This window comes from Centrocercus urophasianus, unplaced genomic scaffold (genome assembly GCF_019232065.1).
Source record: "Centrocercus urophasianus isolate 14NV4802_14NV808 unplaced genomic scaffold, USGS_Curo_1.0 seq_10, whole genome shotgun sequence".
NCBI classification, from domain to species: domain Eukaryota; kingdom Metazoa; phylum Chordata; class Aves; order Galliformes; family Phasianidae; genus Centrocercus; species Centrocercus urophasianus.
The window spans coordinates 75761719-75774082 of NW_024884142.1; the positions used below are offsets into that span (position 1 = coordinate 75761719).

Here is a 12364-nt window from a genome sequence, read left to right on the forward strand (position 1 = left end):
GAGTGCATTTTCCTACTAGAGGTAAATCCAAAAATAGCTATAATCATACGAACTAAAGGTAATGAAGTGTTACTATATAGCTTATTCGATCTAGTGCATTCCTAATTTCTTTTATTTTTCCAGTGCCATATCTTTTTGAGTTCTAGGCTTTTCAAAAGATGAGTCTGAAGTAATTTCTCTATGGAAGTAAGCTGAATCATTGCTATCGTAAGTTAACCAGTGCAATCTTCATACAAAAAGATATACTCTTTCTGAAACAACCTTGGCACACAAGCTGAAAGCCTGGTATGAGAGAGAGAAGATGTAACAGGAAATTCAGAACAAAGAATTAGGTAGCTGAGTAGATATGGCAGTGAAATAAGGTTGGGCTGCTCTATGCACAATATTTTACATGTGTATACTCTGAAGATATCTGACATGGGCTGAGGAATCCTCTCTCTTCTGCTGGCTACAAGCTCACTAAGGAAAGGCATGTCTCTTATTTAGGATATCTATTGCCATAAGCATCTGGTCTTGACGCAATCCTGTAATTAATTATGGGTCATGACACCCAAGAAAGGCTTACTACCCCTTGGCTAAAAGGCAGCTTGCGTGCTGGCTGTCAGTTACTATTTAGTGTTTTGATTTATGTGATGAATCCTGGGTCTACCCAAAATGTTTTCTTCCACCTTCACTTTTCATGAAACCTGTTCATTTGTTCACTGTGTTCCTTTCTTCAAAGCAAAACTTATCCTTACTGGAAGTGGCATTTTCTATCAGTTAATGATGGGAAGACAAAGCAAATAACAAGGTGCTGGTCCTATTTTTATCCTTTTCAAAGACAGACTTGCCAGAAACAAAATTTGTAAAGCTGAATTCCTTTTTTGTAAGACTGTCCTGGGGGGTCAGTCTTCCTCTCAGGATGCACTTATGAGAATGGGATGGCAGGGCAAGTCGTGCAATCACACTGCATTCTTCTAAGGGCTTCATATTCTTAGAAAAAAGTATTTCTGAATATGATTAAAGGACATAATAGTGACATCTGGGCAACTTTCTCCTTGTCACAATGACAATGAAACACCGCTTATCCTATTTGTTTTCACTCTTTCCTGAGTTTTCTGATATTGCAACATTTTCCTTTTTACAGAATGGCTCTACAGTCCAAACCCTCTCAGAATTTCATTTTCATTATCCTTTTGTGGGCTGGGAGCCCCATGCTGTTATCAGACTCCACTGTTTTCATTGAATCTTTTCTTGTTTTTAGGTCCTGTTTTCACATCAGAACTTGAGCAGAATAAGGGAGATACCTGTGCTATCCTCATGAATCCTGGTTAACTCTACATCTGTCTCATGAATTTTAAGAGTCCTACATAAAATTCTATACACAAGGTATTGCGTGAAACCCAAAACAATACTGGCCTCAACTGCTCAGGACTGGAAGACCAGGAATGTTAGGAACCGGCTGCAGAAGAAAGTAACCTCTCCAAATACCTCCAGTATCAAAATCTAAATCAAAGACAGCTTTGAAATGGGTAAAAAGCCTTCTGATGACCTCAGAGGGGAGCTATAGTGGTCACACTCTGAGATCACTGATAGTTTTTTAACATCTCCTGAAAGGACTCAGATGTCAGCAAGATGAGGAATCAGTTAGAGTGGTGCACCACCTGGTAGTCAATGAAGCAGTGGAAAGACAGGAGCACTGTGAATCTGCTGCAGACACCACCCGTAGAAGTTAGACACCAAGTGGGGCATCCTGCATGCTTAAATGTGCATTATTTATACAAACTGTGGAGAAAATAAGCCTTGTTATTTGCACTGTTCCTTTAAGGAGGGGACAATCCTCTGTTGTATAGGTACATGCTGTACTGTTAGAGCTCTGATCTAAGATCGGTGCTACTGAAGATGTCTTTCCCAAGTCAAACGGTTTTGTAACACACATTTAGCTACAGTAACAACATTAAGATTGCTGTATTTTCCCAAATCATGACATGAGGAGGAGAAATTATCATATTTGAAATGCAAGGAAGGACTTTATGAGAATGCACTGAAAGCTAAATCAGGACTGCTCCCAGCTGTGTTTCCGGAGGCATGTTTATTCCACTACCTTACTGAATCACCTTGAGCAAGATATTTAACCTCCTTCTTTCTACATCTATCTCTCAAGAAAACAAAAATAATTCCTAAAACACAAGCTTTTCAAGCTGATCTAAAGCCCAGCAGAATGAATGATGGTTACTCATTTCTAAGGGTCTTGACTCCAGCCTTCAGTCAAATATTTAACTAGTTAATGTTTGTAACTATCAGTGCTGTTATTACTTTGTATGACTATAAATGACGTGGGAGGTTGTTACTGTTAGGTAAGCAGCAATGGACATAAGTGGATTTTTTATTTTATTTTATTTTTTGCATTGAGCAGCGCATGAACTGCTATAAACCTGTCCCAAATTTAAAATAGCAAAAATAGTGGTAGCTGTGCAGCTGTGTTCTGGCTTGTTAATATTCACGAATGGTATGAATTTGAATACATTAAAACTTTTCATTTAGACATCAAAATGTTGACTCACCTGAATCTTAATAATTTTTTTTTTCTATGGTTCATTTTGGCATCAAATGTGTAGCTCACTATTACAGTGATGGGTGGGGACAGCTCCTGGCATTTGGGTTCAGAGCAGCTAAGAGAGGGGATGTGGCAGATGTTATGGGCAAGCAGTAGCTCATTGTGAATTCCCCTCAAGAAAAAATGCTAAGCCTTTGATGAGCTCTAATAAATAATTAGCAGCAGATAAAACAAGAGTACTGCTGCCTCATGCTGAAAATGGGTTCTGAATTCACTCTCACCCTGTGCAACAGTCCTGGCTGCAGCAGGGATACTTCCCAGCAGCATCACGTGGCTGAGGTGAGAACTGGACTCTTTGCCTTTGTATTCAACTCCCGATGCAGAGCTCAGGGCCAGAGGTATAAAATACAAACTACCCATATACCTCACTAAATGTTATATGACTTGTTAAGCTTCAAAGGAAATGGTAATACTTTGAAATTAGTGAAAGGTGCTGTCCCACCAGTCCCTGTGGTCTAGAGTCACAAACTCCTTCTTCACATGCCCTCATATACTCCTTATGCACACACAAAAGGACTTATGTCCCTTGAGGATAATGACTACTCAGTATTTTGACTTCATGTGTCATTTATCAAGCAAAATATTGGCCTAGGTAGTATTTGCATGGTCAGCTTCTGTTCAAGATGAAGTGGATTGCTTCTGGCCAGTGTTTTTTTTAATTAGTTGCTGTATGAGTATCAGATGGATGACAGTTCATCGCAATAATCTAGGACAACTTCAGGGACAATTTTAAGATGTACATCTATTTTCATTTAATTTTTGTTTAATTTTATATTTTGTACTTGCATCCTACTAATATTTATTTCTTATTTTATATTTTTATTTCCCACTTTATAATCTGGTAATAAATGTAATTTCTGCCATTTTCACTGCATTTTATTTGCTGTTCCTCAAAGGCATTTTATATTTCAAGGGAAAGAATTACAAAATAAAACAAAATAAAACAAAGAGAGAATAAAAGAAAGAAAGAAAAAGCTCTGTCACTGTATTTCACCCAGCAAGAAAAAAGATATTAAAGAACTAGATAGAATTTTTTCAGTAGAAGTCAACAAAACTGCACAGTGCCAGAACACATGCATCTGTGAAACAGCTTCTCCTTTATGTTTGAAGCCACTCAGGAAGTCTGTACATGCTGCAGATCCTCTATAAGTCAATGCACACTACTGCAGCAAACCACTCTCAAAGGACCTGAAGCACTTGAAGCAACCATGTCAGGCTTTCTCTTGCTCTGCTTAGAGGGATTTCTTCCCTTTGGAACTGTGACTTCACTTTTTTATTTTTATATAGTTGCTATCTCAGCCTGTCAAATGCAAATGATTAATACATGATGATTAATATCTTCATGTGATGTCCTCTATACCAACAGTTGTTTTATTATCCGGTGTTTAAATATATAAATACTTTGACCAAATAAGGGCTTGTATCCTGGATACAATGCTACTGGAATAGCTCAGCTCACATGTTGAGGCTGAGGAGTTGGCTTTTTATCATCTCCGAACTTGGAAAGACAGTTCAATGCCTAGCCAGGTTTGAGACAGGGATGCAACAGAAAAGGAGGGTAAAGAGTGAAAGTCATTTATATGCCTTCATCTTTATGAACCCACTGTCCAAATCATGAGTAAAGGTAGACAATCAGGACTTTCAGAAGAAATTAAATCTCTGTCTTCTCTAAAATTACCAGAATTATGTATTTTCAACTTTTGTCAGAGCAAAAATAATGTAATCATGCTTTACGACAGTATCAGGCTGTTGAGGTTTGCCCTAACTAAGCAACAGGACTTCCTCTTTTTTCACACATTAGCTGATAGGCCTCCTCACAGCAGGCTTTCACTGTCAGCAGTTAAACAGTGGAACATCCTCTGATGCGGTGTGGTGTTCCATGTCGTACTGTTGGACATAACTCCCTTACACACCTGAGATATTTATGAAGTTTGCAGCACCTTAGCCATTAAGCATGTCTCAGAGTCATAAAATCACAGAACAGTTTAGGTTGGAGGGGGCCTCAAAGCCCACCCATTTCCAACCTCCTGCTGTGGGCAGGGCTGCCCCCCACCAGCTCAGGCTGCCCAGGGCTACATCCAGCCTGGCCTTGACACCTCCAGGAATGGGATACCCACAGACTCTCTGGGCAGCTTGTGCCAGCACCATCCCTGCCCTCTGAGTAAACACAATGGAATAGAAGAACGTATATGTATATTTATGTATATAATATGTATATATTATTTATACTAAGCTGTGCGAAATTTGAATTCAGTTAGTTTCTTCCTACCCTAGATAAGAGTATTCATAAGTGCAAACACTAAAGTTATTATTTGCTCATAAAATGCAGTTGCACTATCACCTGACTGCCAAACTGCAGCTAATATTTAACAGAGAGGTGACATGATAGCAGTGGTTAGTGGAGTGATCTCTGTTCACTTAGTCTATAAAGCACCTGCAGTGAAAGGCACTGTGTAAATGTAAATCAATATTATATTGTTTAAGTAATCAAACCCATGGAACCATTGTTTAAATAGGCTGGAGCTGCAGAGATGTTTATTCATATTTTACTGCTTAAATTGCCTGCTACATAAAATATATATGGAAAAAGTAAGCTTTCAGAAATATATAAAATTTGTTTTTTTTTTCCAGTGGTGAATTTATAAGCTAGAAAGCATGTAGTGCTACAGTAATTCTTAATTTGTGCAGATGTTTTTATTACTCTTAGTATGAAATAGCACAAAGTAAAACCAACCTAAATCTCTTATAAATCTAACAGCTGTCACAATTCAGATACACATTTTAAAGTGGCTACATCAGTGCTTTAATTCAAAACACAGCCGGCAGGCTCACTACAACCTAGGAATCATAGAATCATAGAATCACTAAGGTTGGAAAAGACCTAAAAGATCACCCAGTCCAACCGTTCACCTATTCCCAATAGCTCCTACAAGTTCTACAGAACACTTGCAGATTTATTCATCTTTTAAATTATGGTGCATTTATTAATTACACCAATGCCTGGTGGCCAATACTGAGAAGCAATCCCAAATCATGTAGGGCACACCACACATAAAAAAGACACAATCTCCATCCCCAGATGCCTTACTTAATTCAAGTGTTATGGTTATGTAATGCTGTGTCTTAATCATTTATGCCTATCCCTGATGCTGCCACACAATGTCTTCAAAGGAAGTCTTCCTATTAATTTATGTGGACTCCTTTAGCACAATATTTTCTAAGGTGCTCATCCCTATGAGTCAAGATAGCGCTGTCACCCATTACAGATGGGAAACTCAGGCCCAAAGAGTCTGTTTTCCAAATGTTCATATCTTAGTTCAATCCTATATTAAAATATGTTAAGCATACACATGCCTGAGTTCTACTGATGATTAATCTGATGCTCCTAAATATCTACAGTGATTTTTGAGGGGAATCCAAACTGAGCAAGATTGTACTCCTAACATTCCCAGAAGAGGCTTTCTGTGGTAGAGCAAGGCTTCCAGCGTCATGCCTAAGCCTAAGGAGAGGCATCTGGTTTTCTCCCATTCCCTTTCTCTCTTGGACATGGGTTATTCTTCCTAAATTCATGGCAGTTACTTGTTGTTTCCATCAAATAAGAAGTGATTTAGTGTATTTTGGAACAGACTTCTGGTGTTGGCTAAAATGGATGAGAACAATACACATTTACTGTCAGTCGTGCCTGCGTAAGAGTGATTTATATTACAAAAAAAATGATGAAAGAATGGAAAAGCTGCTGCATTTAAAAGCACATAAATCTCCAAGCATACCCATAGTCACTTGGCTCTGAGCTTTGCAAATTGTACTGTGCTTTTCTGGAAGGAAATCTTTTCTTCAGTGATTAGTTCACAGTGTCAACAGATAGTTCTACCTGTTGTGCTGTACCACTGGCTGCGGTGAGAACATCTTCCTTTGCTCTGGGTGGGGGGGAAGGAGGCTGGAAGTTCACTGAACCATCTGTTGTTTGCATCTCACAATCTCATAGCAAGTTTCAGTCTTTATGATTTCTAACAGGAGGCACTGGTGTGGGTGGGGAAAGGTTTTGAGAAAACAAAGATAATGACAAATGTAACTAATCTTACAGTTCATAGAATCAGAGAATGGATGAGATGGAAGGAACCTTTGGTGGACATTTGGTCCAAACTCACTGCTCAGGCACTGTTATCTCCTGCAGACTGTCCAGGATCATGTAACAAAAGCAGATAGCTTTTCAATATCTTCAGGGATGGATACTCAAACTCTCTGGGCAACCTGTGCCAGTGCTTGCTCACAGCAAGAAGCGTTTCCTGATGTTCAGATGGAGCCTCGTGTTTCAGTTTGTGCCTACTGCCTCTTGTCCTGTCACTGGACACCATGGAGAAGAGCCTGACTTTTCTTTTTTTCACCCTCCCTTCAGGTATTTATAAACACTGATGAGATCATTCCTGAGCCTTCTGTTCTCTAGACTGAACAGTTCCAGTTCTCTCAACCTGTCCTTATTTGTCAAGTGCTCCACTCTCTTAGACAAGGCCTTTTGCTGGACTCACTCCACTGCATCCATTTGCCTTTTGCCCTGAGGAGACTGGACCCAACACTCCAACTATTGTATCACTGGTGCCGAGCAGAGCACCTCCCTGGACCTTCTGGCAATACCCTCCCTAGCACAGTCCAGAATACCATTAGCCTATTTTTGGCAAGGGCACACTGCTGGCTTATGGTCAGCCGGTGTTCACCGTGGCCCTCAAATCTCTTCCTGCAAAATTACTTTCCAGCCTGGTGACCCCTAGCCCATACTGGTGCACAGGGTAGATTCCTCCTCAAGGGAAAAACTTTGAATTTCCCTTTGTTGAATTTCATGAGGCTCCTGTCAGCCTGTATATTCATCCTGATGAGGTCCCTCTGGATGGCAGCATGACCCTCTAGAATACCAAGATATTTTTCCTTTGCACCCAGTCTCCTAGAGAGAGGAATCTTAGTTCAGTTCTAGATTAAACTAATTGTCTTGATGACAGGATTAGTAGAAGCAGTGCAAGTACACGTTAGAGGAAAAGCTATATGAGACCACATATAGATCATAAAAGCAATGGTGTTTACCTGTGTATGAGATACAACCCCAGCAACCCCTCCTGTAGGATTTCTACCCATAAAGACACAGAAAAAAGCACAAAAGAAAAGCACTGAGATTCCACACATAGCTATGTGCATGTTCTATAAAAGAAGGCACGTTCCCTTTTGCCAATGGTAATGAAAAAATAATATATAGCACCCTAAGTTATTTATTTTGTGACACTTGTCACTGCAAGTTAATATGGACTGAACTGCCTTTCAGACATTTGCACAAGCTGCTGCTTCCTTCCCTTTGGGTTTATCCTTCTCACTGGGAAGCCACGTGGAACAAAGCACTGATTGAGTGCTGTGCTGATTAGATCAGTATCAGAAACATGCATCCAGCATTCACTGAAACAGAAAAAATCCTGCTGCTAGATTCAGCAGCGGTCCTGAGATGGCAAATACAAAGGACAGTCAGATGGAGGAAACAAGTAAGCAGAGTTCCTTCCATTAATACACAGTATGATGGCACTGGTGTCTCAAGAGCTAAACTTAAGATTCTGATACCAGCCCAGCAGTGAAATCAGGGGGCCCAACAGAAAATCACTGTCACCATTTCCCATACTGCTGAATTTTCATGGGGCCACTACATTCTATTATGGTCCCCTTTGAACCATCTGCAGCTCCTGCAAAAGGAAATCCAAAGCTGGGACGGAAGCAGAGATGAGACTGGTGAGAACATGATGACCAGGAAGCAGGTTAATACTAATGGGTAGGAAGAATTGATTTTCAATCCTTACCCATGAGTACAACATCCATGAAAACGCTGAGTGGAGAATAAAGCAAACTTTTGTCTTATGCATAAGACATTTCTTACTAGCAAGGCAGAATTGCTCTTAAGTGAGCACAGCCAGTGGCCCTCAGTCCTGGCACACCACTGTGTTTGAACATATATTGAATGCCATCATTTTAGTAGCTAAGGAGTATCACATCCCATTTAGCACATACACAACACTTTATAGAGCAGTAGAAATCTTTTTCCCTTGTGTTTTTCTACACACACATTGCAGTGACATGCATCTGACCAATTAAAGCAAAATAATTTTAGTTAATTAACGCTAAGGGACAATGTGATTCCCTGGCTGCAAGTCATAAGAGCTGGTTTTGATGCATATGAGTGCCACTGATTAGCTCTCAGATGCTGGACAATTCATTTCATCTTCCTATGCTTCATTTTCCCTGAGTGCAAAATATAGGGAAATAAAATTTGTTTTCTTTGTTGAAGCACTTTTGAGAGCTGTGAATGAAAAGAGCTACACCTTATCAATGAATCCTCATAAAGCCCCCATGGGAGATTTATGAAAATAGAAATGTCCTCACTGTGCTTCTGGAAAACCGAGCTATAACCAAGTAATGCAACAGGGTGAAAAACTCACTGAGACAGACCTTTATTATACCAGATCTGGCAAGCAAGATGGCATCTGCTTCTGCCCATGGCATCCAATCACCCTCTTCAACTCTCTCACCTCTGCATGACTTCACTTCTGCATTGCTTTATTTACCCTGGCTACCCACTTCACAGCAAATCCAATTACTTTCAATGCCTGACAACCTCCACAAGCTTCTTTTTTCTGTTGCAGGGATATTCTTGTTCACTGCACCAAGTTGACTATACATTTTCACATGACTATACACATCATTCAGAGTACTTTTTGCTGACCTGCACTGGGCTCAGGAACTTAAGTGCTTCTAAGTACTTTCCAAAAGTTGTGCCTTGAGAAAAACTAGCACATTTTCTTTGATTGCATTCCAAATATTCCAATATTACTTAAGTTTTATCTTATTCTGTTATTCTACTTAACTCTACATAGATGCTGGTCTCAAACTGACAGTTTCACAGTGTATTAGCTGAATCTAATAAGGCGAATAATTCCCAGCTGATAATTGATTTGATTATTTCAACATATTTTTATAATTGAGGAATTGAGTTTCCTCATATTATTTTCAATATTTGAATAAATACTCCTCTGACAAAGTTTGCTCTCAATTAGAATCAAAACCCAAACACCAGTGTTCTTATGACAGATCCAGTTTTTCTTCACTGGCTCCAGAAATCTTTCAAAGCTATATGAATTTATGCGTTTGGTTCTATTTCACCCTTTGATTCTGACTTCTGTTGGTAGCTAATATATATCCAAAGACAAACTTTAGCTCAATGCACGTGATGTGTGTGTACAGAAATAGAAAAGCTGGAAAGAGAAATAGAAAAGCAGACAAGGTTGGATTCTAGGGAATTGTCATTAGCACAAGTATGCTACATCAATCATTCCTCCCAGACAGAAGGAATAAGCAGTAACACTGTTTTTCTGTTCTGCTAAGCTGCTTCCTACCCACTTTTAATCCTGAAAATTTATTACTTCTTTCTTTTTCATAGTCAGGTTCACTGCAAGAGGAACACTTGTTTTACATCAGTAGAAGTCGAAGAAGTAGCAGAACTGGAAGAGCTTAATGAATTCGAGGCTTGCTTTCAAAATTATCTCTCTCCCTGTATTTAATATGGTATAAAACATTAAATGCTCCAAAGCTGTCAGCAATTACAGTTGTGCAAAATGGATGTTAGTGAAGTTAGAAACAAGCTATTTCAAATGGGTGAAAAATCTCTTGTTAACAACCGTGAATCTTGCATTGCTGAATAATTAGAGCCTGTGTTATGGGTAGACAGCACAAACTTCCTCCCACATTGCTTCCTCTCACAGTAGTATGTTTCAATTCCACCTACAGGAGGTGGAAAGGGAAACTTCTGACTACCAGTCTGTCAAGTTTTGCTTTCTTTGTTAAGACTTGTAACAAGGATACCAACTGAGGTACTATTATTTTTTCCTAAATTGGAAATGTTACTGAAAACAGTAGTCAGAGAATACTATAGAGACTTGTAATGTATGGTTCAAAACAGACATAAAAGTGATGAGCAGACCAACAGATAATCCAACAGATTGACAAATGCAACATAGATTTACCAGACACCATTAGCAGTACTACTGATGTCTATCTCAGCTCAAATTTAAATCAGTGACCAATGAGTAAAAGACTTTATATCCTGCTTTTCTCCTCCTGCCATCAAAGGACAAAATAGCAATTGCATTTACCTGTAGATCAGGACTTCATCATCCGAACAGTTGTACTGCAACTGATACATTTTTACTCGGGGGGCTGACTTGCTCACAGTCCACTTCACCAAAGCTGAGGTAGTGGTCACTTCTGACACCAGCACTGCCCTTTCTGGTGGGCCTTTTGTTTCCCCTCGATTAGACTTGCTGGAGCTGGTGATGTCTGAAAGCCTGGACTTTGGTGGGGCAGCTCGGCCTGTGCCATTGCTGAGATGAGGGAGCTGAACAATTGAGAGCTCTATTGTTGCAGTCGATTCTCCAGCAGCATTGGCTGCTATGCAAGTGAAAGTCCCATAATCCTTGGATGTAGTGATGAGAATATCTAAGGTGCCATTGTCATAGACAGATGTCCTTGAAGAGTTTCCGATGAGGCGGTCGTCAGGGGCCACCCAGTGAATGATGGGTGTGGGATCCCCAATGGCTTTGCATTTCAGTGTGGCAGTTTGCCCTTCTAAAACCAGCAACTTGTGAGTATGTTGTGTGATAAGAGGAGGCTCACAAACAAATTCTTCCTCCCGTACATACCAGAAGTACCTTCCCTTTAGACCCGGAGGAGAAGCACAAGTTTCCATATCGTCATCCCTGTCAAGTCTCCTCAACCACAACAGCTCACAGTTGCAATGTAGTGGGTTACCCCCAAAGCTGAGAGACAAAGGTGGAGAAAACGGGGTAACAGCTAATGGAATTACTTGAGATCTGGCAAAGATAGGGTCAGGGGGAAGCTTCTGAAGTCTGTTGGATGTTAGATCCAATCTGGCTAATTTCTGAAGATCTGCAAACGTCCCCTCCGTAATATAGTCTATCAGGTTATGATCTAAACTGAGCTGGTGCAAGTTTATCATCTTCCTTATAGATTCCCAGGGAATGCTTCGGAGGTTATTGTAGGAAAGGTCTAAGTCTTCCAACGTCAGCAAAAAATCCTCAAAGGCTTCATCAGAGATGCTGGTTAGCTGGTTGTTGTTTAAAATCAAGTGCTGAAGGTTAATTAAGCCTCTCAAAATATCTTCTCCAATGTCAGGCAGCCTGTTGCTGTCCAGATGCAAAGACCGAAGGCTCTCCAAGTCAGTGAAAGAGTACGGCTGTATATAACTGATGGTGTTTCTGGACAATGTGAGGTCAACGAGCCCAGACATATTGGCAAAATCCTGTCGGCTGATATTAATAATAAAGTTTCCCCCAAGTCGAAGCTCAACAGTCCTTCGATCTATGTCTAGCGGTACAAACAGCAGACCCTTCGAGGGACACAAAGTCCCAAGCGACTCAGACAGGTTCTGGCAGACGCAATATTTGGGACAAGCATTGACCATGACAGCCATTCCAAACACCAGGATGCCACAGAGCAATTTTTCCATGGTAAATCACGTAGCAGTACCTGCAAGAAATGGAAACAGTTACAAGGAGCGTCAGCAGTTATAATACAGGTATCCTTCATCCACGTTTTATCTGATATCTACTTCTAGAGACATTACCCAGTGCCTTCTCTCAGGAGTCGCTTTCATAGCAGTCAACACTCTGAGATAGCAAATTTAAGTGCTACAGCAGCATTTCCCCTAGTCACGCATTTGTTTCTTAA

At 40.2% G+C, this 12364-nt stretch overlaps 1 protein-coding gene and 1 long non-coding RNA gene across 2 annotated transcripts in view; one reads left to right on the plus strand and one right to left on the minus strand.

The window, feature by feature from the left end:
- The window catches only part of LOC122159997, a 335999-nt gene extending 333216 nt beyond the window's left edge, over window positions 1–2783 (plus strand). The window contains exon 9 of the long non-coding RNA XR_006168727.1: window positions 1244–2783. This is a non-coding gene — a long non-coding RNA (uncharacterized LOC122159997). The remainder of the gene's footprint in view (window positions 1–1243) is intronic.
- LRFN2 (leucine rich repeat and fibronectin type III domain containing 2) overlaps window positions 1–12143 on the minus strand; it is a 37128-nt gene extending 24985 nt beyond the window's left edge. The window contains exon 1 of the mRNA XM_042818169.1: window positions 10771–12143. Within this exon, the coding sequence (XP_042674103.1) occupies window positions 10771–12143 (1373 nt within the window). The remainder of the gene's footprint in view (window positions 1–10770) is intronic.
- Between the last annotated feature and the right edge of the window lie 221 nt (window positions 12144–12364).